This window comes from Mustela nigripes, chromosome 15 (genome assembly GCF_022355385.1).
Source record: "Mustela nigripes isolate SB6536 chromosome 15, MUSNIG.SB6536, whole genome shotgun sequence".
In the NCBI taxonomy this organism is placed as follows: Eukaryota; Metazoa; Chordata; class Mammalia; order Carnivora; family Mustelidae; genus Mustela; species Mustela nigripes.
The window spans coordinates 51,549,223-51,575,833 of record NC_081571.1 but is presented as its reverse complement, the minus strand read 5'-3'; the positions used below and the strand labels follow the sequence as shown (position 1 = coordinate 51,575,833).

The window sequence follows — 26,611 nt, the reverse complement described above, 5'->3', positions numbered from 1 at the left end:
TTGGCTCCCAGTACCTTCAGGTTGACTGGAACAGCCCCAACTACCTGTTCAACCAGAGCTCTCACTGTTACTCCCTGGCCCTGGTGCCCCTCCCCGGCATGAACCACTGGCATCTTCATTTCTCCAAATCAGGTACCCTCAGTTGTCTTAGCCATCTTTTTCTAGATATCGTCCCACTTGTCACTGTGTCTTTTCAAGTTTTCACACCACAAATTGAAGGGAGAGATCTTGTGAATGGGCACCTCTTAAAATGTAAAAATAGTATTAAGTCCTCTAGCAGTTGACTCTCTCTGTTAAGTCCTCTAAATCAAAGACTACCAAGATTACATCTTGTTCCTCCCTTGTACCTATACGGATTTTTTGTTAAACCTCAACACACAATGTTGCGTTGATAGTTGACCTGCCCCTCCCTTGGGAGTAGTGCATTTCCTCTCACTGGACATGTTTCACTGCTGGCTGGCTGATCTTTTGTGGGAGATACAGAGCAGAGCCAGTCTTCTGAGGGCTGTGGATGCCCTTTCAAGTCTGGGAAATAATGAGTCTACATCCATTTGGTTGACTTGGGTCTGTTCTTCTAAAAAGCTGAAATGACTTTGAAACCTCTCCCCGCCTACCTTGCATTTAGTATTTTAGCTCTCTCCTTCAGCTTTTCCATTTTTGCCAGGTATTAAGTAAGACAGGTTAAAGGAAAAGGCTCTGAGATGTGACCCCAAAGACTTCTATCCAACTGGGTCCTAATTCGTTAACCAGTAACTAAAAAACCACCTAACTATCCTACCTTTAGTCCTTCTTTCTCAGTATCACAACTACATCAGCAAATTCCTTGTGAAATTCCTACTCCAAACCAAGACATGCCACATCCATTCATCCACTTAACAGAGAGAGATTTACTCCGCAAGACATATCCTCCTAAATTATAAAGTAATAGTCCTTTTAAAAATAATGAGTGAAACTTGGTTCAAAGTGAGCCCTGGTGTGTTTCTATTTATAATTCTATGCAAGGTTTCTCAACTTTTTGTTCAAAATGAAATCAAAACTAGTTGTAGAGGGATTCAGGTTGGCTTGCTTTGCTTTTAATAAGTTCTCAGCCGTACCTTTGCTTCAGGCATTTTGAGTAAGTTATTTTTGTGTGACCAATAACAATGAATGTAGAGCTTGGGATTATAACAGATGACTTATGAGAAGTACGCACGCTATGGGAGGTAAGCAAGTAGCAGTAAGAAATTTCCTTTGATAAAGTCATGTTAATTTTACCTTTACCACTTGACCTTTTGTGCTTTATTAGTATGTGATCAATCATCTCTTTAGAATTTGCACAGTAAATTAAATATAGTTGAAGAAGTGTGAAAGAGTGCCTTTTTAAATTTGGAAATAATTTTGTTTTAATTTGGAAATAATTTAAGTGTATTGTCATGGCCATGCAGTTTAGATAATAATGTAAAGATTTGAGCAAACACTTTTAACTACCTTTACTAACACTTGCCTATGGTGAATTATTTAAGGCGTGGTAAAAAGGAAAAAAATATATGTATCTCCCCAATCCTGTACCCATGGTTGTCAGCAGGTACATTGTTCCTATTCACTGGCATAAATTGTGTCTCCCCTACATGGAGCAATGTACAGTCTATTTAAGTACATACACACTGTAATTAAATTAATGGTCATTTAAACCTTTGTTACACATAACTAGCATGTCCTGTGTATTTCCCTCACTTCATTTTAAGATTTGTATTGCTTATTAAATGACTTAAATATCAATTTTAGGAGGAAATAGTCTTATGAATCTGGTATTGCTGTTCACAGTTCTCTTATTTTCTAAAAATATGTGTCCCGGTATTTCTAAAATGCAGAACAAGTAAGCAACATTCAGGCATCAATGATTCCTGTAGCCACTAGATGGCGCACAACAACCAGCTGTTGGGTTTTGTCTGGGAGGGTCTGAAAGTCCAGGAGAGCTCTCTGGTGGCATGGGGGCCAGGACATAATGATCAGTGTCCTGTGAAATATGGCCATTTAATGATGAACAAAGAAAAGAAAATATAAAGATAAATTTAAAGCCAGATTTTTAAAGGAGTAATTAACATAGAAAAATATTCAGTTTTGAATGACTCTGGGAGCATTTTATATTCCAGCTTGATACCCTGGTCTCCAAAAATCCGTGAGGCTTGTTCAGTCAGTGTTGTCTAATATTCATTTTAATCCCTATGTAATGTATGCCTAAATTTTAAAAATTAGTAACTGTCAAGCAAACACATTTCTTATCTCTCTGGCTTCATCAAAAGTGAGTCGTATCTGAATTTTACACTTCAAATACGTTAACTCATATGGATGCTTTAAAATTATTAACCACCTGTGATTTAAGTCTCTAAAACGTGTCCTTCCCTACCTTTTATAAATGAAGGACATGCTGTATGATTTAGCTCTTCCCTTGAGAAATGATGCCTTTGTAATTAATATCAGATAATCACGGTGCCTTTGGAACACACCCGTGCGCACGCACACACACACACACACACACACACACACATTCAGACACACACGTCAATCCTAAATGCTTGCAGATTCCATGCCTTCTCACTTTTTTACTTGCCTCATCACTTTTCACTGCTATTCCTACATTTCTTTCTTCTGATTTGACATTATGTTGAACTGGGTGAGATTCTGAAATGGTTTGATGATATTCCTACAAAGAAATTCACGAGCTCTGTGACAGCTGTGCATTTTAGTGGCCTTTCTTCATAGGTCTGGTAGTTGCTCGATCAGGTGGTGGGGTGCTACTCCTACTCCCACATCTGTCTTCATTCATTAAATAACTCACTCGTATAAAACTGTGTCAGGCCTGCTGTCTAGATTTGTTGTTAGATAAAGCATAAGGCTTAGCGATGCCAAGATAATTAATCACTTAAGAGCAAACTGAATTTTTCAGGTAAAAAATCCTTTCCTAACAAGTTGTTGGTAAGTCTTGGCCAAACCACTCGTAAGTCTGAGCATACTGCTACTTGCTGAGAAACAGGAAACTGTAGTAGGACTAGAACCACCTTTGAAGGCAGCAGGTGAGAGTTTGAATCTGTCCTTGGCCCCTAACTGGTGGGCAAACTTAGACAAGCTACTTCACTCTGTGAACCTCAGGTTTTCTGTTTCATTATTATCTTTGAACATAAACATAGCACTCTTTGGTATAATTACTGCAGGAGGCCTCGGTTTTATATCCCAGGAAATGCAGTGACTAAGCCATTGGAGGGACTCGGTGTTCAACTGAAATTGTGTATATGAATATTGATACAGATATATGTTGTTGCTGTTGCGACCAGTAGATTCAAGGCAAAAAATTGTGCCTCATTTGGTATTCACTCATCACAAGTAGCTATAATCATGTCATCTCTGTACTTCAGACCCTACTAATTTAACATTTTTATAATTCAGAAAAGGTGAAGCGAAAGCTGTTGCCTAAACAAGTCCTCTTTATCATCATTTTGGCAAAATGATGATACACATAATCTTATAAGGAATATATTTAAAGTACTTAGTAAAAGACAGTTTTCCATTTGAATCTGTGTAGACAGAATTAACAGGACACACACTTCTCGAGCATTTTCCATGTCTAAGGCATGCTGGGTTTTTTCTTGAAGAAGGCAAAAAGAGACAAAGCCCCCATCTTCAGTGAAGAGGTCCATAAGTAAACTAGGTAAGATTCACATGAACGGTCATGACAGAGGCCAAGAGTGCAAAGCTGTATAATAAAGGTAGAAGCAAAATGAGAATAGAACACGGAGCTGTCTGTTATGGCTAAGGAGACTGGGGACACCTTCCTACTCTGGGTGCAAAGCCCTTCTCATCTGACTTCTGTTCATCTGTTAAACCTCCTTTGCAGACCCTATCCCAATTTCCCTCTTTCCTCAGTCATACAAACGCATGAATCTCCAAATGTGCTAAACTCTATGGAGTTCAGTCTTTCATTTTTACCCCTGACCTGAAATGGCCTGCTTAGGGCCCTCCTTTCTTCCTACTTTTTTAGAAACTCTATTAATTGTTCAAAATTGTTTCAGTGTCCCCTGGTCTGTTAGGCTGTCTGACTACCTACCCTCCCTCCCCAGCCAGGTAGAAGCCTCCATGAGCCTAGAGCTCTTGGGTATCTCCGTGTCCCAGCACGAAGGGAGCCATATGGGAAACACGGCCGCAGTAGAAACAACAGGCCCACCGTCTGATGACATGAGGGTAGGAAGAGGGAGGCTTTGAAGATGTTGGCACGTGTGGTTTAGGAGTAAGAAATGCTGTGAACAGACATGGAGACCACAGATGGGAGGGAGCTGACATTTCCTGAGGACCTGCCAGATCCCGGGTACAGTGCTCAGCTCAGCTCTCTTAGCGCTTGACCTATTTCAGTCGCCTCTGTGAAGTCCCTGGAAGGTTAGAGCACTCACCCTCTTTCGTGCAGTGCACAAACCGTGGAGCTGGGATTCAAGCTCCAGGCTCTCTAGAACCTGTCCCGTTGTCACGACACCGGGTCTCAGACACGTTCGCTAGGAACCTGCCAGCCTCCTCTCCACGCCAGCCGCCTTGCCCCGTCGGCTAGCCGGCAGCCCGTACCTGTTCAGTGACGGTCATGCAGGTCCTTTTGAAGTCAGAACATAAGAACATAACAAGGGACTTTAAATGGTCGATTTTGAAAGCTTTTCATTAATGTGAACTGGTCTTTCTTCTGAGTCTATTAAAATTTTACTTTGTTAGAAAGCCAGTGAGAAGACAAGGACCAGAAGCATTAATGATTAAATAGGCAGCTGTAGAGTGCTCGTTCGGTGGGAGGCTCTCTGCACAGGAAGGGGTCCGCCGTGAAGACAGCAGGGATTCCGAATGCGGTGGGGGAGACAGCCGGGGCCTGGCCGCCACGTGCAGCGTGTCCGAGAGCCGCGGGTGAGCGCGAAAGCCAGGAAGGGCGGATGGGCCCTGTCTGGCGGGCTGGCGGGAGGCTGGTGGGCCTCCCCTACCCCCTCGAGCAAGCACCGGAGTGCCCTTTCTAAAAGAGAACCTGGGGGTGCCTGGGTGGCTCAGTCGTTAAGCCTCTGCCTTCGGCTCAGGCCATGATCCCGGGGTCCTGGGATCAACCCCACATCGGGCTCTCTGCTGGGCAGGGAGCCTGCTTCCTCCTCCCTCTCTGCCTGCCTCTCTGCCTACTTGTGATCTCCTATGATCTCCCTCTGTCAAATAAATAAATAAAATATTTTTTAAAAAAATAAATAAAAATTTTAAAATAAATAAATAAATAAATAAAAAGGAACCCGAATCCTCTGGATGAAAAGCAAAGTGCTGTGGATGTGTGGCACTTGTTTTCATTTGTGGAGGTGTTATTTTAACCTATCCTAGAGAGTGACCATGTAGAAACATGCTGAGCCGGGATTTATGATTATCTGCATGCAGGTGCCGATGCCATGCATATTTCACTTGACTTGGTTTGGAAAGTGTTAACCTTATTTGGGTGTGCCTGGGTAACTCAGATGGTTAAGCATCTGACTCTGGATTTTGGCTCAGGTCCTGATCTCAGGGTCGTGAGACTGAGCCCTGCACCAGGCATGAACTGCACCAGGAGTGAAACCTGCTTAAGATTCTCTCTCTCTCCCTCTCCCTCTGCCCCTCCCGGCACGGGGCAGGTGCCTGGGTTCTCTCCCTCTTAAAAAAAAAAACAAAAACAGGGCGCCTGGGTGGCTCAGTGGGTTAAGCCGCTGCCTTCGGCTCGGGTCATGATCTCAGGGTCCTGGGATCGAGTCCCATATCGGGCTCTCTGCTCAGCAGGGAGCCTGCTTCCTCCTCTCTCTCTCTGCCTGCCTCTCTGCCTACTTGTGATCTCTCTCTATCAAATAAATAAATAAAATCTTAAAAAAAAAAACAAAAGCAAAAACAAAATGTGTTACCCTATTTAAAATTTGTCTTAAAAATAAATTCATCTTTTACATAGCTTTAGAAAAGTAATGGCTTTTAAAACAGCCTTACCAATTATTACCTCAGTTAAATAAATAAATTACTAAATGAATTCCCCTTCTTAATTTTTTTTTTTAAGGTTTATTTTATTTATTTATTTGACAGAGAGAGATCACAAGTCAGTGAGAGGCAGGCAGAGAGAGGAGGAAGCAGGATCCCCGCAGAGCAGAGAGCCCGATGTGGGGCTCGATCCCAGGACCCTGGGATCATGACCTGAGCTGAAGGCAGTGGCTTAAACCACTGAGCCACCCAGGCGCCCCTCCTTCCTAATTCTTTTCGTGTTAGTGCACAAATCGTTAATGACAATGGAAAGTTCAAAACATCAGGGCATCTCATGACCATGCTCTGTGTTTTCCCTCTTTTACTTCTGGGTTTATTTTATCCATATTCCAGTCAAAATGGTGGTGTAGCAGGAGTTGGATAGTAGTATCCCAATCCTTGTAACTTTCTCGTGTTCCATCAAAGAATGACTAGATTGTTTTAGTCATCCTGTCCTGAATGGCAAAATTACTACTAATATGAAATTCGTGAGTTTAATGAAATCATTAAAGATAAAAGATAATGAGGAGCTGTATCTTTGCGGAAACAATATCCACCCTTAAAGAATATATAAAAAACATTTATTGTGCTTGACTATTCAATAAAAGTCTTCATAACTAAGAATGAAAAGAATTATAAATATATTGTTTTAAAGATGAAAACAGTTAATGCTCATTTGAGCAGCAAAATAGAAGGCCCCATTACTCATCATGTTACTAATTTTAAAGGCTTAAAATGAGATATTTGGGGCACCTGGGTGGCTCAGTGGTTTAAGCCTCTGCCTTCAGCTCAAGTCATGATCTCAGGGTCCTGGGATCGAGCCCCACATCGGGCTTTCTGCTCAGCAGGGAGCCTGCTTCCCCCTCTCTCTCTACCTGCCTCTCTGCCTACTTGTGATCTCTCTCTGTCTATCAAATAAATAAATAAAAATCTTTTAAAATTGAGGTATTTGTTTGCAGACCAGAACTTTAAATGGCACCAGTTTTAAATGAAACCTCCCAAATTTATTTTCCTTCTCAAAAATACATATTCTCATTCATTAGACTAGAAAAGATGGTAGAATGGATAGAATGCTAGCAATAGACTCCCTGCCTCACAAAATACTTTTTTTTTTCTTAAAGATTTTATTTATTGGGGGCGCCTGAGTGGCTCAGTGGGTTAAGCTGCTGCCTTTGGCTCAGGTCATGATCTCAGGGTCCTGGGATCGAGTCCCGCATCGGGCTCTCTGCTCAGCAGGGAGCCTGTTCCTCCTCTCTCTCTCTCTGCCTGCCTCTCTGCCTACTTGTGATCTCTCTCTGTCAAATAAATAAATAAAATCTTAAAAAAAAAAAGATTTTATTTATTTATGTTAGAGAGCACTCGAGCTGGGAGGAGCATAGGAGAGGGAAAGAGGGAATCTCAAGCAGACTCTGCGTTGACACAAAGCGTAATCTCATGACCCTGAGATCATGTCCTAAGCCAAAAGCAAGAGTCGGAGGCTTGACTGAGTCACCCAGGAGCCCCTCTTTTTTTTTTTTTTAAGTAAGCTTTATACCCATTGTGGGGCTCGAACCCATAACCCCGAAGTCAAGAATCCCACACTCTACTGTCTGAGCCAGCCAGGCGCCCCCAGATTACTCTTTAACTTGACTGTTGTATGTTATCTTTTTAAAAGAACGTGAGGTATTTGAATTTAAGTAGTGTCCTCCATTTAACCAACAGCATTTGTTAGCACCGAGCTGTGTGGGCCCTGGGGATACAGTGATGAAGAAAGCGCAAACCCTCCTCAGTACAGAGCTGTTGAGTGGGGCAGGCAGACAGGAAAACCAGCAATCACAGTAGGGTGTGATGAGAGTTTAGCATAAGTGTGTCCAGGGTCCCAAGAGCTACATGATCAGGCTGTGTTTGAGAAAATGTTCCTCCAAGTAGTGCAGATGGTATTGGAGTAGGTAGCACATAAGGCAGGGAAACAGAACCATTAGACGTTGGTTTTGGTGGAAGGTGGCAAGAACCTAAAGAAAGGCCACCTGCCAGGGCAGGGATAAACTGGAGAGGATGGCCGGGCAGATACTTGGAAGGCAGCACGGACAGGTAGAATAATTAGGTTGCGCAGCAGAGAGTAACAGTGAGGAGTCCAAGAAGTCCTCCAGCTAAGAGAAGTTCATGACTTGACTGATACCTGAGGAAGTAGGATTGCCTTTCTTTCCACTTAGCAAAACAGAAGGAGAAACTTGTCTTATTCAGATGGTAGATGCTGAGTGGAGTTTTGGTCTCAGTGGTTGAGATGGCTTTTGAACTGCCACTTGGGAAATCTCTATAATGCTTAGGAGAGAGATTGAGGTGTCGACTCTTAGGAATCTTTTCCTTACAAGGTGGAAGCCACGGGAGCCAAGGAGAACATGGGCAGGTGAGAAGTCAGTCAAAATCGTGGCAAACCTTTATGTGACAGGTAAAGGAAGGATACTGTGCAAAAGAAACGGAAAGGAAAGTATAACCAGAAACATGGGAAAATAAATATTGTCACTGTGTGGAAATAGAAACTCAGAAGAGCCAAACAGACCTTGAACTTTTTGCTTTCAGTAAAGTATATTTTTATTATAGGATATTTTGGTTCATTTATACTTGATTTCTACATAAGAAGGACTAGTATCTCTGTGTTAACATATTGTCTGTCCTGTAAGTACGAATTCACATTTTTAGCCTGTTTCTCCAGCTCTGACCAGATAGCCTGGTTTATTAAAGCAGTGACTTGAAGTGTCAGGAGGCAATATAGAAGAGAGGTTCAAACTGAGGGCCCTGGTGTCTGACTCCCAGGGTTCAAATCCCATGTCTACCACGTACCAACTCTGGGTGAAGTGGGGTTGGTTACTATAACTACTTCATTGGGAACTTCATAAAGTTCGCCTCCATAAAGTTCTTTAGAACAAAGTGTGGTGCACAGAAAGTGCTATGTGCTTTGGCACATCCTGTTTTTATCAAAGATAGCCATTATGGAATTGCATGGGGAAGAAAGACCAAATCCACCTGATCTCATTTACACATCGTGAAGAAGACAGTTAACTCAGACCAGACAATTCACAATTCAGACACAATGTGTTTGATCGACTTGATAAGGTCAAATTGGTCCAACAAATTATTGAATACTACATTGTTCTCTTTGGCCTATAAAGTAGATTTATATTTTAAAATGTTAGGAAAATCAAGATCAAATTGGTATCCAATTACCAGAAATCCCTTAATTCGTTTTTAATAGCAAACAGGATCTGTTTTGAACTTTATTTATGTCCTAGGGAAAAAAAAAAAAAGAAAGAAAAATCTTGAATTTTATAACTTAAAATTAAATAACCTATCATTTGTCAGTCACTGGCTACGTGGGCTTCTTCGTTTCACAAGTGTAGGAATAGTGTGTCCATTTTACAGATGGGGAAACAGTGCTTCAGAAAGCTGAACGCTTGAGCCTGAGGTCTCATTGCTGGCAGATGACTGAGCCAACGTTTGGCCAGGCTTTCTCCCTGATTTCAAAGCCTGTGCTATTTCCTACGGCCTTACCGCCACCAAGAGGGAAGGCAGCCTCAGTCTACCCGTCTACCCAGAGAACAAGTCAGGCACTGCATAATCTCAGCTCTAGGTTTCTGTGTCCTCATTTTAAAAGTAACTTATTTCCTCCCAGATCTAAAATAGGGTGAACTTTTATGAACTAATGTAACAGAAACCAGAAGACAAGATAGGAATCTTGATTCTGGTCCACTCCCCCCCCCCCCCCCCCCATATGCAAATACCATTCCTCAAGTGAAACAGATTGTCACAGAAAATATGTTGAGCCTTGAGTGTAATGAAGCTCATTTGTCAGCGTCTGGGGCCCCGTAACTTTATAAAAGTTAAACAGGGACACATTTCAGAAATGCACTTCTGAACTGGGAAAAAAAAAAAAAAAAAAATGCCTCTGCTTCCTGTTGCAAAAGGTGTTCCTTTTCAGTTGCTTGAGAAAATATTAGAGAGAAGCTGATTTGAGAACATGGCTGTTTTGTTTGACCCAGACTTTTTCAAAGACGCATTCCTCTCCTCCGTCTTGCTCACACGTCATTTTAATATGAAAGGGCACCTGTCTTTTGTCTCAGTACACATTCACCTTTCAGCATTTCAGATGGTGAGATGGGAGGGACCTGAAAAAGTTATTTTTGTTTCGTGGGTTTTGGGAATCCATTCAATACCTGCTGTTTTCTTTAGACTTTATTATGCCTCTGCTGGGTAAATGTCATGGAAATGCATTTAGTGACTCTTAATCCTTTTCTTTAACCAAGATTGAAAGAGACAGGGGTTCTCATAATAAATCAGTTTGTTGACTGTTGCAAGGAAAAAAAAAAAAACAACAAAAAACCTGACGTGAGTTTTCATTTTCTCAGGACACTTAATTAGACTTCTGTTTAAATAATGCCTGTGACTACAACACACACACACACACACACACACACACACACAGGCAGTTTTGCATAAAAAATTATACTTAACTTGAACCCCGAAAGTGCAGTTAAAAAGAGTGTTTTAAAACAAAACTTTGCAAACCTCCTCATTTGTTCTTTTTTTTTCCCCCCCCTCTCTCTTTCATCTTCATAGGACTGTTCCACTTTAAAAAATAGAAGCTCTTGCTATTAGTTTTGGTTTGCATTTTCCTTTTTCAGTGGTTCTCATAGTGTAGTCCAGGTTTTTTAAAGAACAGAGGAGGACAGCTTGTACTCAAAAAATGGCCAGATCCTTTCTTTTCTTCTCTCTCTTTATTTTTTTTTTAAACACAAAGTGTGGAAATGGCTTGGATTTGTTATGGGACATGGAGAACTTCACGCTTTAAAAACTGAAGACCTACAAGTTAGTAAACTGCTTCCCAAGGTATGGCATTGGATTAAGCTACCAATTGATCACCCAGATGGTGTCCTTTGGTTTTCCTGAGACACTGGCAACTTAATGTCTCAATTTAGCCAAGAAATACTATCTACTAAGACTTATTGGTAAAGACATACACGATACCATTTTCTGTCATTTCATTATTTCATGGGATTAGTAGAAGAAACAAAAATCAAAGATGATCCGATGTTACAGTCAAAACTTCCCATTATTTTGAGGGATATTAACCATGCTTTCAGAGATTTTGCCACTCAAGATTCTAAGTGTACTTGTGAATTAGACAAAAGGAAGAAGGTGGGCATGCTATTTTTATTTTCAGCTTATTTCTAGGGAAAACAGGTTTGAATAACACATTTACTGAAATCCAATTCAAACGCGTTGAAGGGCAGTTCACAATTCCTGCAGAAATTACTGGAAATCGTGTTTACCGTCACTGTCAATCAGCCTGACGCCCAGCAGCTATGTGCGGGAGAAGCACAGATTGGGAGATGACAGAGTCCTCTCTTCCGTCCAAGCCCACCTCTCTCCATAGGAAAATTGTCGTGGAAAATACACTTAACCATTCTGTACCTACCACGCTGACTTCTTAACATTAAATTTAGTTTTTTTATTTTCTAGGAAGATTTTAAAGGAAAGAAGACAGGGTGGAAGAAAGATTCTGTCTGCTCATTATATCCTTTCCGGGGTTCATTTATGCATACTGCAATACATCTTACAAACAAATTTATCATTTAATAAGTTTTTACTCACATCAGGAAGTTTCTGTTACCCTGATTTGCTTGTAAGATCATATCCTTTTAACTGCTTTAAGGCACAAGTGTAAAATACAATGTATAGCTGAATACAATACAGTGGCCACTAAAATTGTTGTTGTATCCACTTCTAGAACTTGACTGACCCAAAAAGAGCATTGATTGATTTTTTTTTTTTTTTAATAAAATGCTAGGTAGTGGGCAGGTATAATCAAACCCTAGTTCTCTCCTGATTGAGGGGCAGAGGTCAGGCCAGTACCTGGTCAGAGTGGCCATCTCCTCCCCCACCCCCATAGCTCAGCCTCTAATTTTGAAGAGAGATTAGAAGATAATCATTTTCTTTTTTCCCTCTTTTTTTTAAGCATGAGGAGAGAATACGTACACTCCAGTTTTATTAATGCAGCAGTAGGGGCAAGGAATATTATGCTTAAGTTTTCATGAATATTAAAAAGAAAGTATACCTTCTTATAAGAAATTTGCAAGGCAAATTCACTTATCACTCAGTTAAGCTTACTCTTTTCTGATAGGCTTTCTCCCTCCCCACTCCCTAGTGGAAAAGGTTTACATTCTTCATATGTGCCTTCATTCGTCGCTTAGCCCCTTAATAACTTATCAACTTATTTATCATTTGCAGTGGTTTTATTCAAGAGCAGGGACATGTCTGCCTCTGGTATTTTTGAGAGCTATTCCTTGTCTTTCTTTTTTTTAATTGAGATATAACTTACATTAAATCAGCTTCAGGTGTACGACATGATTCAGTATTTGTATAGGTTGTGAAATGATTCCTATGGTAAGTGTAGGTAACATCTGTCAACACAGATACAGATGATTTTTTTGTGTGTGTTGAGAACTTTTCATTAAGATCTACTCTCTTAGCAACTTTCAAATATGTAATACAGTGTTGCTAACTCTAGTCACCCTGCCTTTGCTGTGTATTCCCATGACTTTGTTTCTCTGTAACTGACAGTTTGTGCCTTTCGACCCACTTTTCCCATCTCACCCAGCCTTGTCTTTCCGGATTGCTTACTGCCCTGGATTCCACCTCACAGAATACTTGGATTTTGCACTCAATTTTCCTGCTCCGCCTCTGTGGGCTCACAGAAGAAAGCCTTACCATCAGTTACTGCTTCCCCTGTGCCCCACCTCCTGAAATGTCCATATTAGAAATGATGCCATACAGCTAAGCTGTTTCTGACCCTTCCCTCCTGTGCCTGCCTTCCCAGACTCAGTAGAATAGTAACTGGTCAAGGTTCGCAGTGGCTTTGTAAAGGGGTTGTGTAGAAGCATTGTTCTTTTGGTTACCAGATAAGAGTAAACTTAATTGTCTGAGTGATAAGTGAATTTTCCTTGCAAATTTCTTACAATTTATACTTTCTGGGGCGCCTGGGTGGCTCAGTGGTTAAGGCCTCTGCCTTCGGCTCAGGTCATGATCCCAGGGTCCTGGGATCAAGCCTCACATCGGGCTCTCTGCTCAGCGGGGAGCCTGCTTCCTCCTCCTCTCTCTCTCTCTGCCTGCCTCTCTGCCTACTTGTTATCTGTCTGTCAAATAAATAAAAATCTTAGAAAAAAAAAAAGAAAAAAAAAGGTATACTTTCTTTTGAATATCCATAAAAGCTTAAGCATAACATTCCTTGCCCGTATCACCTGTTAATAAAAGTATATAGAGACATTCCTGACCCTACCGCGTCCTGACCTTCCTGTTATAAGAAAGACCTTCTTCATCTTTTAAGGAGCAGGGAAGATCCTAAAGATATTTTTAAAACTCAGATCAGATTGAGTGAGCCTTTTCAGAGAGTCACTCAGTCCAGAATTCTCAATTTAAAGTATTTGCCATGAAATATCATATGTATTTATTACTGAGTGGGCTCTTAGAATTTTAAATGGTGTCCTATGAGGAGAATAAGTGGTTGTTTTAAAGCCCAAATATTCCCTCACCACCCATCCCAAATTAACAATGTGCATTATGTATCCCAATTCAGTAAGTTAACATAATCAGGAAGCCTGCGGAAGGCTCAGGTGACCCCTTACACCAGGGGTCAGTAAACTTTCCGTAAAGGGCCAGATAGTAAATTTCTAGGCACCACAGGCCATGCGTTCTCTGTCGCAGGGCTCGGTTCTGCCTTCAGTGCAGATAGCCTAAAACAGTATGGAGACTCCTGTTCCAACAAAAACATATTTATGGATGCTGAAATTTGAATTTCATGTAATTTTCACATGCTGTGAAATAGCCCTCTTGATTTTTTTTTTCCCCAACCACGTACCAAGTATAAAAACCACTCTAAGCTCAAAGATTGCACAAAAAGCAGGCCACAGACTAGATTTAGCCCCGAAGAGCCACTCTCTGCTGTAGATTTTCGAGTAGAAAGGACATAAGTGTCATTATTAAACAGCCGAAATGGAAGGAAAAGTTATACTATTATAATTGTGAGGAAGAAATTAGAGAATATTAAGTGTGTACAGGGTGTACACACACGGTGTAGTATTAAGGTGTACGAGGAAATTCCGAGAACACCTGAGACAATAAACTGTCCCCATGGTGGGCCATTCAAAACTCTACCATCCTTCCTGAAAAGTGACACTGGAGGATCTCATCCCCTCCTGGCCTCTGCTAACTTTCCAGGCTTATCCCACCTATGGGTCCCCTTCCTCCCTATCCAGAATGGCAAAGGGAGTCAAACATATATGACACTTTGAGCATCCATCCTTCAATTAAGAAAACCCACTATTCTTTCCTTTCCAAACCTTGCACTCTGGACTGGTTCCAGTCTGGAGAGGACTGGGAGATGCCTGTTAGTGACAGAGGCCACCAGCTGAGCACAGTGTCCCAAAGATGGATGTGTTTTTGAAGTCATGATTTCTGTCCAGCTCAGCTTGTTAGAACCCATGCTCCTGATGTGAATTCAAAAACACACAGGGAGGACATGTAAATAAAAGCATGGTAACAGTTGCCATTAATATACTATGCAGGAGACCCTCAATCTTTTTCAGTTAGGGGTTCTGATTTCTGTGTTTGTTTGTTTTTTAAATTTCTGTTCAACTTGGTCAGTAGACACCTGCAAATGAAGATTTTTGTCTCTGTAGGGCATCTAGAATGAGTCAGCGGTTGAGGTTTTGGGTTATTGCACTCAGTAGGCTTTTCCTTGAAAGGAGCCCTTTCAGAGTAAGCTGGAGCTTTCTGAGGCCCACAGTTAATGCATCAATATTTCTGGATTTAACTGGTCTGTGTTATTCACTCCCTTCTGAAAGGGTCACTTGATCCTAAAAGGACCCGTATAGATAGCATTTATTTCAGGGTTGAATGGAAGTTGTTGGGTCCAGTTCAGACTGGTTCTCCCATGTAGGCATCACCTGTCCGCTCATTGATAGGGCTCAGTGGTTCCATGTGTGTGTGTGTGTGTGTGTGTGTGTGTGTGTGTGTCAGTTTCACTAATTCATACAAGCATTTGTTTGATACTTACTCTAGGCTCCAAAGATATTGAAATGGTAGAGGCACTGACCTCCATGTATTCAGAAACGGGTGGAAGAGAAAGGCATCTGAATAAAACTTTTATGATACATTGCGGTACATGATATAAGTAAGAAATGAATGATTTGGGAATACCTGAGAAAGTAGAAATAACTTTGAGGGTGTGACAAAGTTTACATGGGAAAAAACTATGCATTCCACTGCAGCACAGTGAAAAGCACTGGATTTGGAGCCAAGTACATTTTTTTCTTCTGACACTGGCAAGTTACCTTACTACATTGAGCCTCAGTTTTCTCATCTGTAAAGTAGGGTTAAAAATCCTCACCCTCCAGCTCTATGCATAGGAATCTGCAAAAAGCTCCCTTTCCTATCTTAGGCCCTTTTGACCAAAAACTGCGTGTGGCCAGGATGCCTGTTGTTGACTATTTGATGGGAGGAACAGGAGAGATCACTTTTATGTGGGGTTGCATGGGGACAGGGCATCCATTCTGAATGAGAGCCAGGAAAAAAAAAAAAAAAAACAAAAAAAAAAACAACCCACACCTGGGTCAACCATTGTCTCTCTCCCCCTGGGAGTTCATTTGGACAATGGATAGTGTATCTTTTCCCAGCAAAGCCTTTGCATATTTTACCTTCCTTACAAGTTGACTGAAGGACCTGGTCAAATTACATACTTCTTCAGACGGCTTTTCACCATGAGTTTCAACACTGAAACCAGCTTGATGATTCTGCAGGGCTCACCCTAATTAAATCACTGAAGAGAGTATTTAAACTTTACACTTGTAAGCTATCTAGGATTCTTTTCCAATAGACAAGCAAAAACTAGATGTTTATGACATGTGCTTCATTCATACCTAATTTCTGGTGAGCGGAGGAATGCTTTTGCCTTTCGATGAGATTTTGTGCCTATTCCCCATGACCGATAAATGGACATCGTGACCGATAAATGGACATTGTGTCCTAAAATAGCCTTAAACCATCTAAGTGATGCACATTTGGGGAGGGGTATTAAAACCAAATGTAATTAATGACCCTATATAGTTCTTCGTGAGTGTCAGTATTAGAGCCAAATCAGCCTAGGCAGAAAGCTAGAATGCCTCTTTAGTCAAGCGGTTGTGGTTATATCCCGTAGTGATCAGTCTGGCCCTTTGGATGCTTTGACCATAAAGTACCATCGTCCCCATCACTGAGGAGGCAAGTGTTAAAGAACTAACTGGCCAGATGTCACCACGGGAGGGAGGCGATGGAACGCGCTCCCTGTCCCCACCTGACTGACCCCCACCCCACCCCACCCCACCCCGCTGGCAGGGTGCAGAGGCTTCCCGACCAAAGATGACCACACGGAAACCCCACGGAGAGGGACAGTGTCCCCACCCCTAGGGCTGGCTTGGTTCTTGGGGGCGAGTGATGGAGCACCCAAAGCGTGTGTCCCTTTTTCTTCCAGGAGAGAAACCCTACAAGTGTACCTGGGAAGGCTGCACCTGGAAGTTCGCCCGCTCCGACGAGCTGACAAGGCATTACCGCAAACACACGGGCGTGAAGCCGTTCAAGTGCGCGGACTGTGATCGCAGCTTCTCCCGGTCAGACCACCTGGCCCTGCACCGCCGGAGGCACATGCTGGTGTGAGGAGTGCTTCCCGTCCAGCTGAGCGTAAGAGCTGGGTCTCTTAGCGGCACCCCATTCAGCAGGGCTGAATCCCCTCCACAGTGTTAACGCAAAAGGGCGTCACCATCCCACGATGTCTGAAACCAGAGCAGGAACAAGAAGGAACCCTTCTCCTTTTCGGTCTGAAGGTAACCCCCATCGCGACTGCACGAGAAACGTCTTCACGCTGGCCTGGGAGATCCGTGACACAATCGCTGAAGAGACAGGCACTGTTTCCCCGTGCCGTGTACTCTGCCGTTTCAAGATGTTTGTAGCTTGTACGTTTTCTGAGCTGTCAGACGTTTTGTTATCGATCCCTTAAAGGTCACCTATCACCAGCCGATGGCTAGAGCAGGACCTTTCAGATTGGGATTCTTCTCCCGCACCACCCCCCCCCCCACCCTGCCCCCTTCTTTTTACTGAAATTTTAGTTCCTGTCTCAGTAAGCTAGAACACACATCCAGTCTGTTTCCAGCGAGCAGCATGAAAGTAGAGAAAAGCAGCCTGTTGGAGAGTTCCATGACCTGAAAAGAAAGGGGCACTCAGGCGGCCCTTGGCAGTCGCGCCACCCGCCACTTGTCCTTAGGCCATGCCCTGAAGAGAAACCGACATTGAATCTTTCATTTGTTTGTCGTTGATTGTTTCTGTTTTGTTTCGATTCCGTTCTGTTCATCTGTCGGAGCAGAGGGGCAGCGACATTTCAGGTGGAGCGTAGTGCCAGCGTCTGCCCTGGCGTGGACCGGCACCGAGGTGTTCTGTAGTTGAATAGGAAGAGCCTGTCTTAAAAAAACAAACAAACAAACAAAAACTACTGCCCCACTTCAAATCGCAGTGTCCTGTCACCTAGGCATCATCTCTTCCTGCCCCTAGTATTTGATTACAAGGAATCAGGGGGAAGGAAAAAAAAAAAAAACTTTCTTAGACACACTGGCACCAAGGTAAGAGGTGGGGCTGCTCGGGCAAAGTCAGTGAACATGAAAAATCAGACAAAGCAGAGATGGGATAAAGCGCCTCTTGAGGAGAAAAGCAATAATGAATAAAAGGACTTTCCTACAATAACTTCACTGAGGACTCACGTTACCACAATTTTCATACTTACTAAAGGGATTGTAAAAAACACCCCAGTGGTTTAGCGGTCTTGGTTACAGGGACAGCACTGAGGTAATCTTTCTGCTAATTTTGTTGTCCTGCTTGGTGGAATACCACAATTAAAGATTATGCTCCCCTTTTCTTGTTTGAAAACAGTTATTTGGTGAACAGAAAGGCCAAGGAGGCATAGCAGGGAATTAACCCTTGGGTTAAGGGGTCAGTCCTCCTTGGAACCGAGTCAGTGGAAAGGGAGTGCTCCCCGAGGAAAGCCTAACATGGTGCTAGTTTCCTCACTTGGAGAGCCAAGGCTAAGTGACTCTCCATTAGGTTCTTCTATACAGATTTCATTTTCTAAACTGTATCAGACCCCAGGGGTTCTGCGTTGACACAGACAGGGATGTTGAACCCACTCATTCCGTGCTGAGGGTGAGGGGAGATGACAGTCCCGTCAACCCCCTAAAATTATGAGCCTTTCTTGCGACTAGTGCAGTATACAGTAAACAAAGCAATACATCACCAACAAGCATTCTTTCAGAAAAATTATCATGTTTTTTTTTCCCCCCACTAAAAGCTGTTCTTCTTTCAGCTGTACGTGGCTAAGGGGCTTGGTGACTTTTTCTGTTATTGTTGTTGTCGTTGTTGTTAAGATTTTTTATAGCTTAGATATAAAAGTTTGCCAGCATAGACCTTTGCAATGTATTTTAATTACAAACACTTGATTTGGGGAATTGCACAAATTAACCTCACAATATTCCTAGCTCGTTTTTAAAATGTTTGAACATTCTGAAATAATTTCCTGTGGCAGAACTGTCCTTTTTAGGATCATCCCCTAATTCAGAGAATCTTATTCTGACAAAGCAAGGAACGATAAATCATTGAAACAAGGACAATTCATGTTGGATGGTATTAAAAGGAATTGTTTTAAATGTTCAAGCAACAGCATAATGATGTTCAGGTCAAATTCTATCTTCAAAAACTATGTGCTCTGCATTTTCTGCCAGGTCTGAAAAACTCATCAGGCAATTTCCCTCGAACAAGGGCTTCGAGTCTATTGATAAATAACTTTTTTTGCTACATAATCTATTACCCACCAAGCACTGTTTTTTTGTGTGTGGTTTTTTTGTTTTGTTTTGTTTTTGTTTTTTTGGCTTTTTGTTTTGGGGGGGGGTTGTTTTGTTTTGTTTTCTTTAGTTTTTTGGGGTTTTTTTGTTTTTTGTTTTTTTACCAACTGGAAAGTTTTTTTATCTGTACTGTATACAATTCCTACTTCTTATTGCCTGTGACCATTTTGGGTAGAAAAAGGTCTCTTGCTGCATTCTAGCACTGGTTCCTGGTCATTGGCAAAGTACACGGAGAGTGGCCAACACAGCCAAGCCACCCTCGCTTTTCCTGGTCCTGGAACCTGGCTGGCAGTCAGTAGGTGAATCGCCCAGCAGCGGTGTAGACTTGACTCCATTCTGCCTGCTCTCAGAGGATGGGCCGATCTCTTCTGTGCAAAGAGATGTCTTGAGAGTGTCACAGGTAGAAATGGTTTTTAGAATTCATAGAACTGACAGGCAGTGGGAGTTTCCTGAGTGACGGCTTGATTTAAATTTAGCACAGAGCTAAATGGGCTGCTCCTCTCTGATCACATAGGAAGGGTTCAGGGAAGTGAGCTTTTTCTCCTCACCCTCTGAGAGTGGAAATCAGACCGAGATGGTAAGTTAACCGCTGAAACTGTCGGCGTTCTGCCATCTCCCAACCCCCCTCCGCCCCCTTGACACGCTCGATACTTCTAAAGAGGGATCCAAGCACAAACAGTGAGTGAGTGAGTTGCTGATCTCACCCCAGGACTGGAACTTCCCCAGGGCTCGTCCTGGAACAGAACAAATTCTCCCTGGTGAGTTTTCTACTAATGTTTCCCCTCGGAAAGGAAAGCGGTTGGGAGAGAAGGAATTGGGTTTTCAGGTAGGAGTATCTTCGGGCGTGGAGAAGCCTCCTCATTTCATCTGTGTCCATCCTAGCCTCTTTTAGAAAAGCACAGTAGGAGATGATGAACACCAGAAAAGGCACAGAATCCACAGGACTTGTCCATCCCCTAACTAGAAGCATTCTTTGGTTTTAACTCTGGAGCTGTTCAGTTCGCAGTTGGACATGGGCGCGTGTTTGAGAACTTCTCCGCAGACTGCCGTGGTGGCTTGAGAAGCTGCAGGAGGCCTGGAGGTCTCTGTGCGTTGTAGAGATGGACTTCAAGGCAGTTAACGTTCTTTGAAAAGTTACAGGTTACCCTGAGGTTCTAACAGATTCCCTCCCCGTATTCTGACCTTAAGTTGTTAGGAAGCAGCCTCACGCTTCCCCATCGGCCTCCGGCCTCATCCTGTCAGTTATGTGTGGACTCCGGGAAGCCTGCTTGATGGCTTGTCTTAAGTTCTATTAAGACGTTTAGACTAAACTTCCTAATGGCTTTCCCATAAGGAGTATCCTACTTACTGCCTGCCGTCCCTTCGACAAAACACTATAGGACATTTATTTTCAAAAGCAGTGGAGCAACAGTAATACAAACTGCATTTTTAAAAAGAGCACTTTTTATTCACTTGAGAGTTTAAGTGGAAAATAGGAAGAGGATGGTGAGGGGGAAAGAACTTATAAGATGCTACAGTGTTTACAAATGCCAGTTCTAGGGGATTAGAAAGGCCATTCTCCTTGTGGTTGAAATTTGGAATAGCTTATACAAAGATTGTGTTCCCTTTTATACACTTTTTTTTTTAACTTCAAATTTTGCCACTTGTGTTTTAAACGTAAATATAATTCTGCACTTTGAAATCAGTTCATTCGAACAGTGACATGTATATGGATAAAGATGCAGTATTCCTTATTCTGTACTTTATTTATTATACGTACCAAAGCTGCCATTGAATAAATCCGGTAAGGTGAGGCCTTCAGATATACTAACTAATCGCCTTTGTCCTGTTGTTATGACTGCTTAGAAATGTGGCCACGATGTTGTTATAAAGGTGTCCTCACACATCGAGGACGGACAGTTTCAGCAGTGTTCAGAATGCCAGCACCCACGACACGCTGAGTTTTCACATGAGGGACTGAGCGGGAGAGAATTCCCACGGATCACATTAGGCCCGGGAAGCCTTAATACTCATAGTCCATAGCCCAGCCTCCGCTTCCGCTCTGCACTCACGCCTGTACATGGAAGAGGTAAATGTATTCTCTAACTTCATTGCCCAGATCTCTTCCTTCAGTTTTTCCCAGGTAGGGCATCTCATTAAAACTAGTCTTTCCATTTGATTTGGTCTCATCTAGGAAAGGGGTTTGGTAAGTCGTGTCTTCCGTATGTATTTCTGCTTGTCCCCACACTGCGTTCCACTTACCCATACAGGCACCCCCAACACACATGCCAGCACACACACGGCAGCCAGTGGGCCAGCAAATATCAACAAAGAACTTTTTTTAAAAGAATGAATTTGTAATAATCCATGCTGTCTAGAGATGTAAGTTATTTACCTTATTAGGGAATCAGCTTATGATGCTATATATGACTTTGCCTGCATTTTATAGTTAAGAGGTGTACATAAAAATTTAAAAATGCTATATTTTCACAGCTTCATTATAGAGTAATGTCTGTTTAGCGACCCATGTCCATTGGTACTTTATGCTGAATACTGTGCAGTTGCAATAGAAATTCAGATTTTCGTAAGAAAATGAAATAGGAGGATACTGCATCTTTAAAAAAAATAGAGTGAAAATATTTTGCTGTATTCGTAAACATATGTGATAGTGGAAAAGTATTTTCAAACTCGCAAATTTTACAGAGGTTGTAAATAGTTTGATGAAGTATGTTGGGAAAAAAAAAAGCTTCTAGTTTTCATCACAATAAAAAAAAAAGAAACTTGTTCAGATATGCCTTGTATATCTTACAATTAGCAATATTGCCATGGGAACTCTGTTCTCCTTTGGCAGAGCACATTCCTTGTGCTCTGACAAAACGGAGTGGCCACTCGTCTCCATTTAGCCAGGATGGTTTAAAACACAATGAAGTCATTTTAAGTTGCAAACAACTGATTCCAAATTCAAAATGTCTTTGCCTGGAAAGGGGGAAATAGCTGCATCGGATTTTACTTGTGCTCAAGAGAAGCTTCTAGCAATTGTTCTCTTTTCTCCATTATCTTCCTCCTCGATGAACTAGTTCTTCACGGACTGAGCCACCCAGGCTCCCCTTTTGAACTAGTTCTTGACGAGAACGGAAAACAAAACAACGGTGAGGTGTTTATTCTTGTTTAATTGCAGAGGGAATGAAGAGTTTGGAGAGTAGCTACATGTTGACAAGATGAAGAGCTATGGTTATGGCCACATGTTAAATGAATCTACACTGGCAATAGGAATAAGCTAATGCCCATTTTCAGAAATGAATTAAAAGCTGAAAGTGCCTGTCAATAGACATTATGACCAATGAGATATTCCTATACTTTTACACAGCAATAATTCTTCATTACACTGGGTTTTTCCTCCACACCTGGGAAACACACACACACACACACACACACACACACACACCCCGACTAAATATATGCACGTAGTAAACTGAATATGTTCGCATAATCACAAAAATTCTTTTGTGATTTTTAAATATTCCTAATCTTGTTTATGTTAGTATTTCTTAATTTAATCTTACTTACAGAACGTCAGAATGCAAATCTGAATGTTAAGGTTCTCCTCAACATACATTCTGGCATAAGGCAATTATAATTGTCAGATAAAAACTTCACGGATTTGCCCCAAACGTGCAAAGCACTGTGCGTGGCTCAAAAAAGTGTTGCTCAGTTAACAAAAGCCCGATTTATTTAGAGCAAAACACTAGAGAGATTTGTTTGTTCTACTTTGTTTTGTCCACTAATATCAAAGGCACAGATTCATCTTTACATTTCTTCATTTCCTTTTTCCCTAATATTTGCTGTTATCATACACAGAACCATTTTGGAATGAATATCCACACCATCATTTCTCCCCTAAAAAGTCTACTGAAGACTGCTGACACTCGGTCAGCCTAGCTTTAACCAAGATTTGGAGTTGGTCCGGGAAATTACCAGAGTTCCGTTCAGAACTTCCCGACTTTTTCCTATGATTATTTTACTTCTAGACATGGAGTCATGAATAGAAATATACACTGCGATTATACGAATAGACAAGAACCCTGGAAATGTCCAGCCTTACCATCTCAGAGCACAAATCCACCCAAACAAGCTATTGAGGGCTACCAGTCAAATTACATTCTTTCAGGGCCAAACATTTGATAAAAGCAATTTTTAAAAGTCTAACTGTGATTAAACACTCAGGCTTTAGACAGTGAAGACCACCCTGATAGGTAGTGATCTACATACCTCTCTAGAACCAGACCACAGGTCTAGGAAATCATCAACCGTTTCCTCCTCTAAGTTTCAGAAAGAAGGAAATGTGTCAGGATAGGGTGTCAAAGAACGAATGAAATGTCAAAGGAAAGGTGCTGGGTTCTTTAATCTCCCCAAAGTCAAGTCTTCTGATTGGGCTGCTTTCTGCAAGGTGTCTAGAAGTACCAAGTGAGAAGGTCCAAATTTCAGCAAACCATGCAAACAATAGCTCTTCTTTCTTAAAGCCTTACTCTACACCAAGCATTCACCTAGACCACTTTTGGACACACTAACCCATAGACAGGTCTATATTTCATGGTTGGGAAATGGAAGCACAGAGAGAGTTGGCTGAGTCGCCGGCAAACACAGAAATCCTGAACAGCAGAGTGGGAAGGTGAAGCCGCATACCTCTGGCTCTGCAGCCGGGGTTCTTCCCCCTGCACTACACTGCACCTGCCTTCCCAGCAGCCATGTTGTCCTGTTTTTCACTGAAATTGTTTTATGGCCAGGTAGTCCTATTTCCAAGTACAAGGCAGCACATGATAGGACAGTGGTAGGTAAGATTGAAATCAGTCCTTTCCTGGAAAATCATGCATGAAGGATCATTGTAAACAAACAGCAATGACCAGTCTCCCTGAACCTGTCACTTTCCTCCCAAATGTTTGGCCTAGAGATCCCAAATCATGAGCACTCTTCCCTAGTGGGTGGCATGTTGCCATAGTGGGTCTTCTCCATTCCCCATATTTCTCTGTAGGCAGAGTAAAAACCTTTCCACCTGCAGACCTTCTAGAATCTGCTCAAATTGCATTTGAAGTCTTCACCTCCTTCGAACGCATAGTTACTGACAGAGCCCACTCTTGGTGGCTGTTTTTGGGGTGGCAATCACAACCATTTAGATGCTGAGCAATGAGAGAGAACGGAGAATGCCTTTTCCGATTTCTCACCTGACGGAACCACCTCAGAATGTTTTAAATAGCCTTATGAATAATTTGATTATAGTATTGTTGTTAGTTTAATTGAATTTTGTGTAAGAAGCTGTCCAACATCAGAGGAGTCAACCCCCACCCCTTTTCGGTGTTACAAGCTCCCTGACACTATTGATTCATGGAAATACTAATGGGCTTAGAAAACATCAAGAGAATGTCATTTCTCATGGTGTTTCTTTCTTCTGAAAATGAATCTCCTGAATTATGATCTTTCTCCCTGCTCCTTGGCGAGGGAAGAGATAAAACCTGTATAAACAAATTCCCTTCTATGCTGAGAGCAAGTGTTCTGTGTGCACGAGCCGCCACAGGAAGGGGCTCTCTTCCCCCATTAATTGGGTTTCACAAGCAACAGTTTCTCAACAACCAAACCACAACTTGAAGTGAGTTGAAAGAGATGGATAGTGGCAATAGTCACATCAGGACTTTGTTTTTCTTTCTGGGTTTCATCTCTAGAAATTGTAAACGTTTGAGACCACAGAGTCTGCCCTTTGTGCAAAGCAAGAACCAGGGACTGGGTGAACACAATCTTCCTTTTTCCAAAGTGGGCCCACCAAGACTTTGACAGAGATTCATTTTGGGGGAGAAATGAGGGTGAAGAGGAGGATAGGATTTGGGTCAAATTCTAGTCAAAATGCTCAAGTATTCAAAAAGTAAGACATTTTAGGGACACACTAACATCTTCCCTTTGCTAATTTCAGGCGCCAAAGATAGGCATAAAACATTACAAAGAAATGCTTTTGCCCTACTTGTGTTTCTAGTTTTCCCGTTGCAGGATTTTGTAATTACATTAGACAGCAATATATATTTTGTTCCTCAAGCTTCATTACTTTGGATGGGTATTGTTGAACTGGGGCACTGGTGCCTATATTCAAGGCTCTTTCCTATCAACTTGTCTGTCCGCAATTTGTTGTGTTTAAAAATCCATTTTTTAAAAAATCACCATCTCCCCGCCCCCACCCCCCGCCCATGGAACGGTGGCTGTATTGTTTCGTCCATGTCTATGTGGGACACATTGCATCATTGGCAAACCAATTCTCTGTGGATGCGAGATCACTACTTCCAAAACCAGCTTGAAAACATCGTCTTATGTATTATGTCATCCTACATCATAATGCAATTATGTGTATCATAACATGCTCATTTAAAAAAAAAAAAAAAGAAAGAAACCAGCAGATTCATGTTTGTCCATTGAAGAATGTACTCAGAACTTTCTGTGTTGTGAAACGATGAGAACAGACCACCTTCAAGATACCCACCTGCCACTTAAAATGACCTAGTTATAATTAGTAGTAGTCTAGACGCTGCTCTTGGCGTGGGGGGGTCAGTTCAGACGTCACGTTCTTCTGAATAAATCTCTCACTCATATTTGAAAAAAAAAATAGATGGGAATAAAGAAAAATAGCATCTTTGGCCAATTCAAGCAGGTATCTTTTTTTTCCTTTTCCTTGACACTTTGCTCATTATACATGATGACTGGATCACAAGATCCATCTGTGGAAAAATACAAAAACGTCCTTTACTTTACAAAACAGTTATTCTAGGCTCAAAAGCCTCTGAACAGCAAATTGAATAGATGTGCTGCGTCTTACTCACTTAACAGATGTAATTTCACAAAAGACTCTTGGGTCTCTGATCCCAGAGAGTTAGAATGCCCACAGGAGGTCCTACACATTAAAGGACACCACCACTCCCCCCTCAGTGATGCTGGCAAGCAAAGGTGTTCATTTCTTAGATCTTCATTTGGTTTTCTGTTCAGAGTTTTAATTGCAAATGAATTTATTTCTCCAGCTTATCTAAAGATCTAATTTCCCAATAGTTTCCTCTGCATTTATATACTCTGTAGTGTTTAGGCAACCCCTGTTATAAGTTTATTAATATTATGTAAGTGTTGTTCTTGTATTTATGTATAGTGTATGTATTGTAAATATATTCAGAGCTTTTTTCCTTTTACTGTAAAATGGTGATTTTCTTTTTTTTTTCTTTTTTCTTTCTTTTTTCTTTTTTTTTTTTTTTTTTTTTTTGCCCTATGATGATGTAAAGGGAGACCCTCCTAATGAGATTCTCTCAGAGGATGATTATTCCAGTCTATTCTCAGAGATTTAAATGAACAAGTGTTATCGTTTTTAATGGTGTCTCAGACATATTCTGTTGGTGCATTGCTTTTCTGTATTCAACTTTCCTATGAATTGAGCTGTGAACCGAAATAGAGTTTAAACCTTAACTGTATGCATTTGTATAATTATCTGAATGAAGGCATGAAGGTTAAATAAAGCATTTTGTATGGAACAAAACTCCCTAATTATTACTAAGGCTGACTCAGACACTTTGGAAATCATAGTTATTAACCATTCTAATTAAACCTTTGTTATGAAAAGTTTTACCACTTGTGTATAGTGATTTGAAGCACAG

General features: G+C 41.6%; 1 protein-coding gene across 3 annotated transcripts in view; it reads left to right on the top strand.

Annotated features, from left to right (window-relative positions):
• KLF12 (KLF transcription factor 12) overlaps positions 1–20,776 on the top strand; it is a 429,124-nt gene extending 408,348 nt beyond the window's left edge. For all 3 annotated transcript variants that reach the window (XM_059378144.1, XM_059378145.1, XM_059378146.1), the window contains one exon: positions 16,553–20,776. In XM_059378144.1, the coding sequence (XP_059234127.1) occupies positions 16,553–16,734 (182 nt within the window). In that variant the 3' untranslated portion in view covers positions 16,735–20,776. The remainder of the gene's footprint in view (positions 1–16,552) is intronic.
• Positions 20,777–26,611: the final 5,835 nt, after the last annotated feature.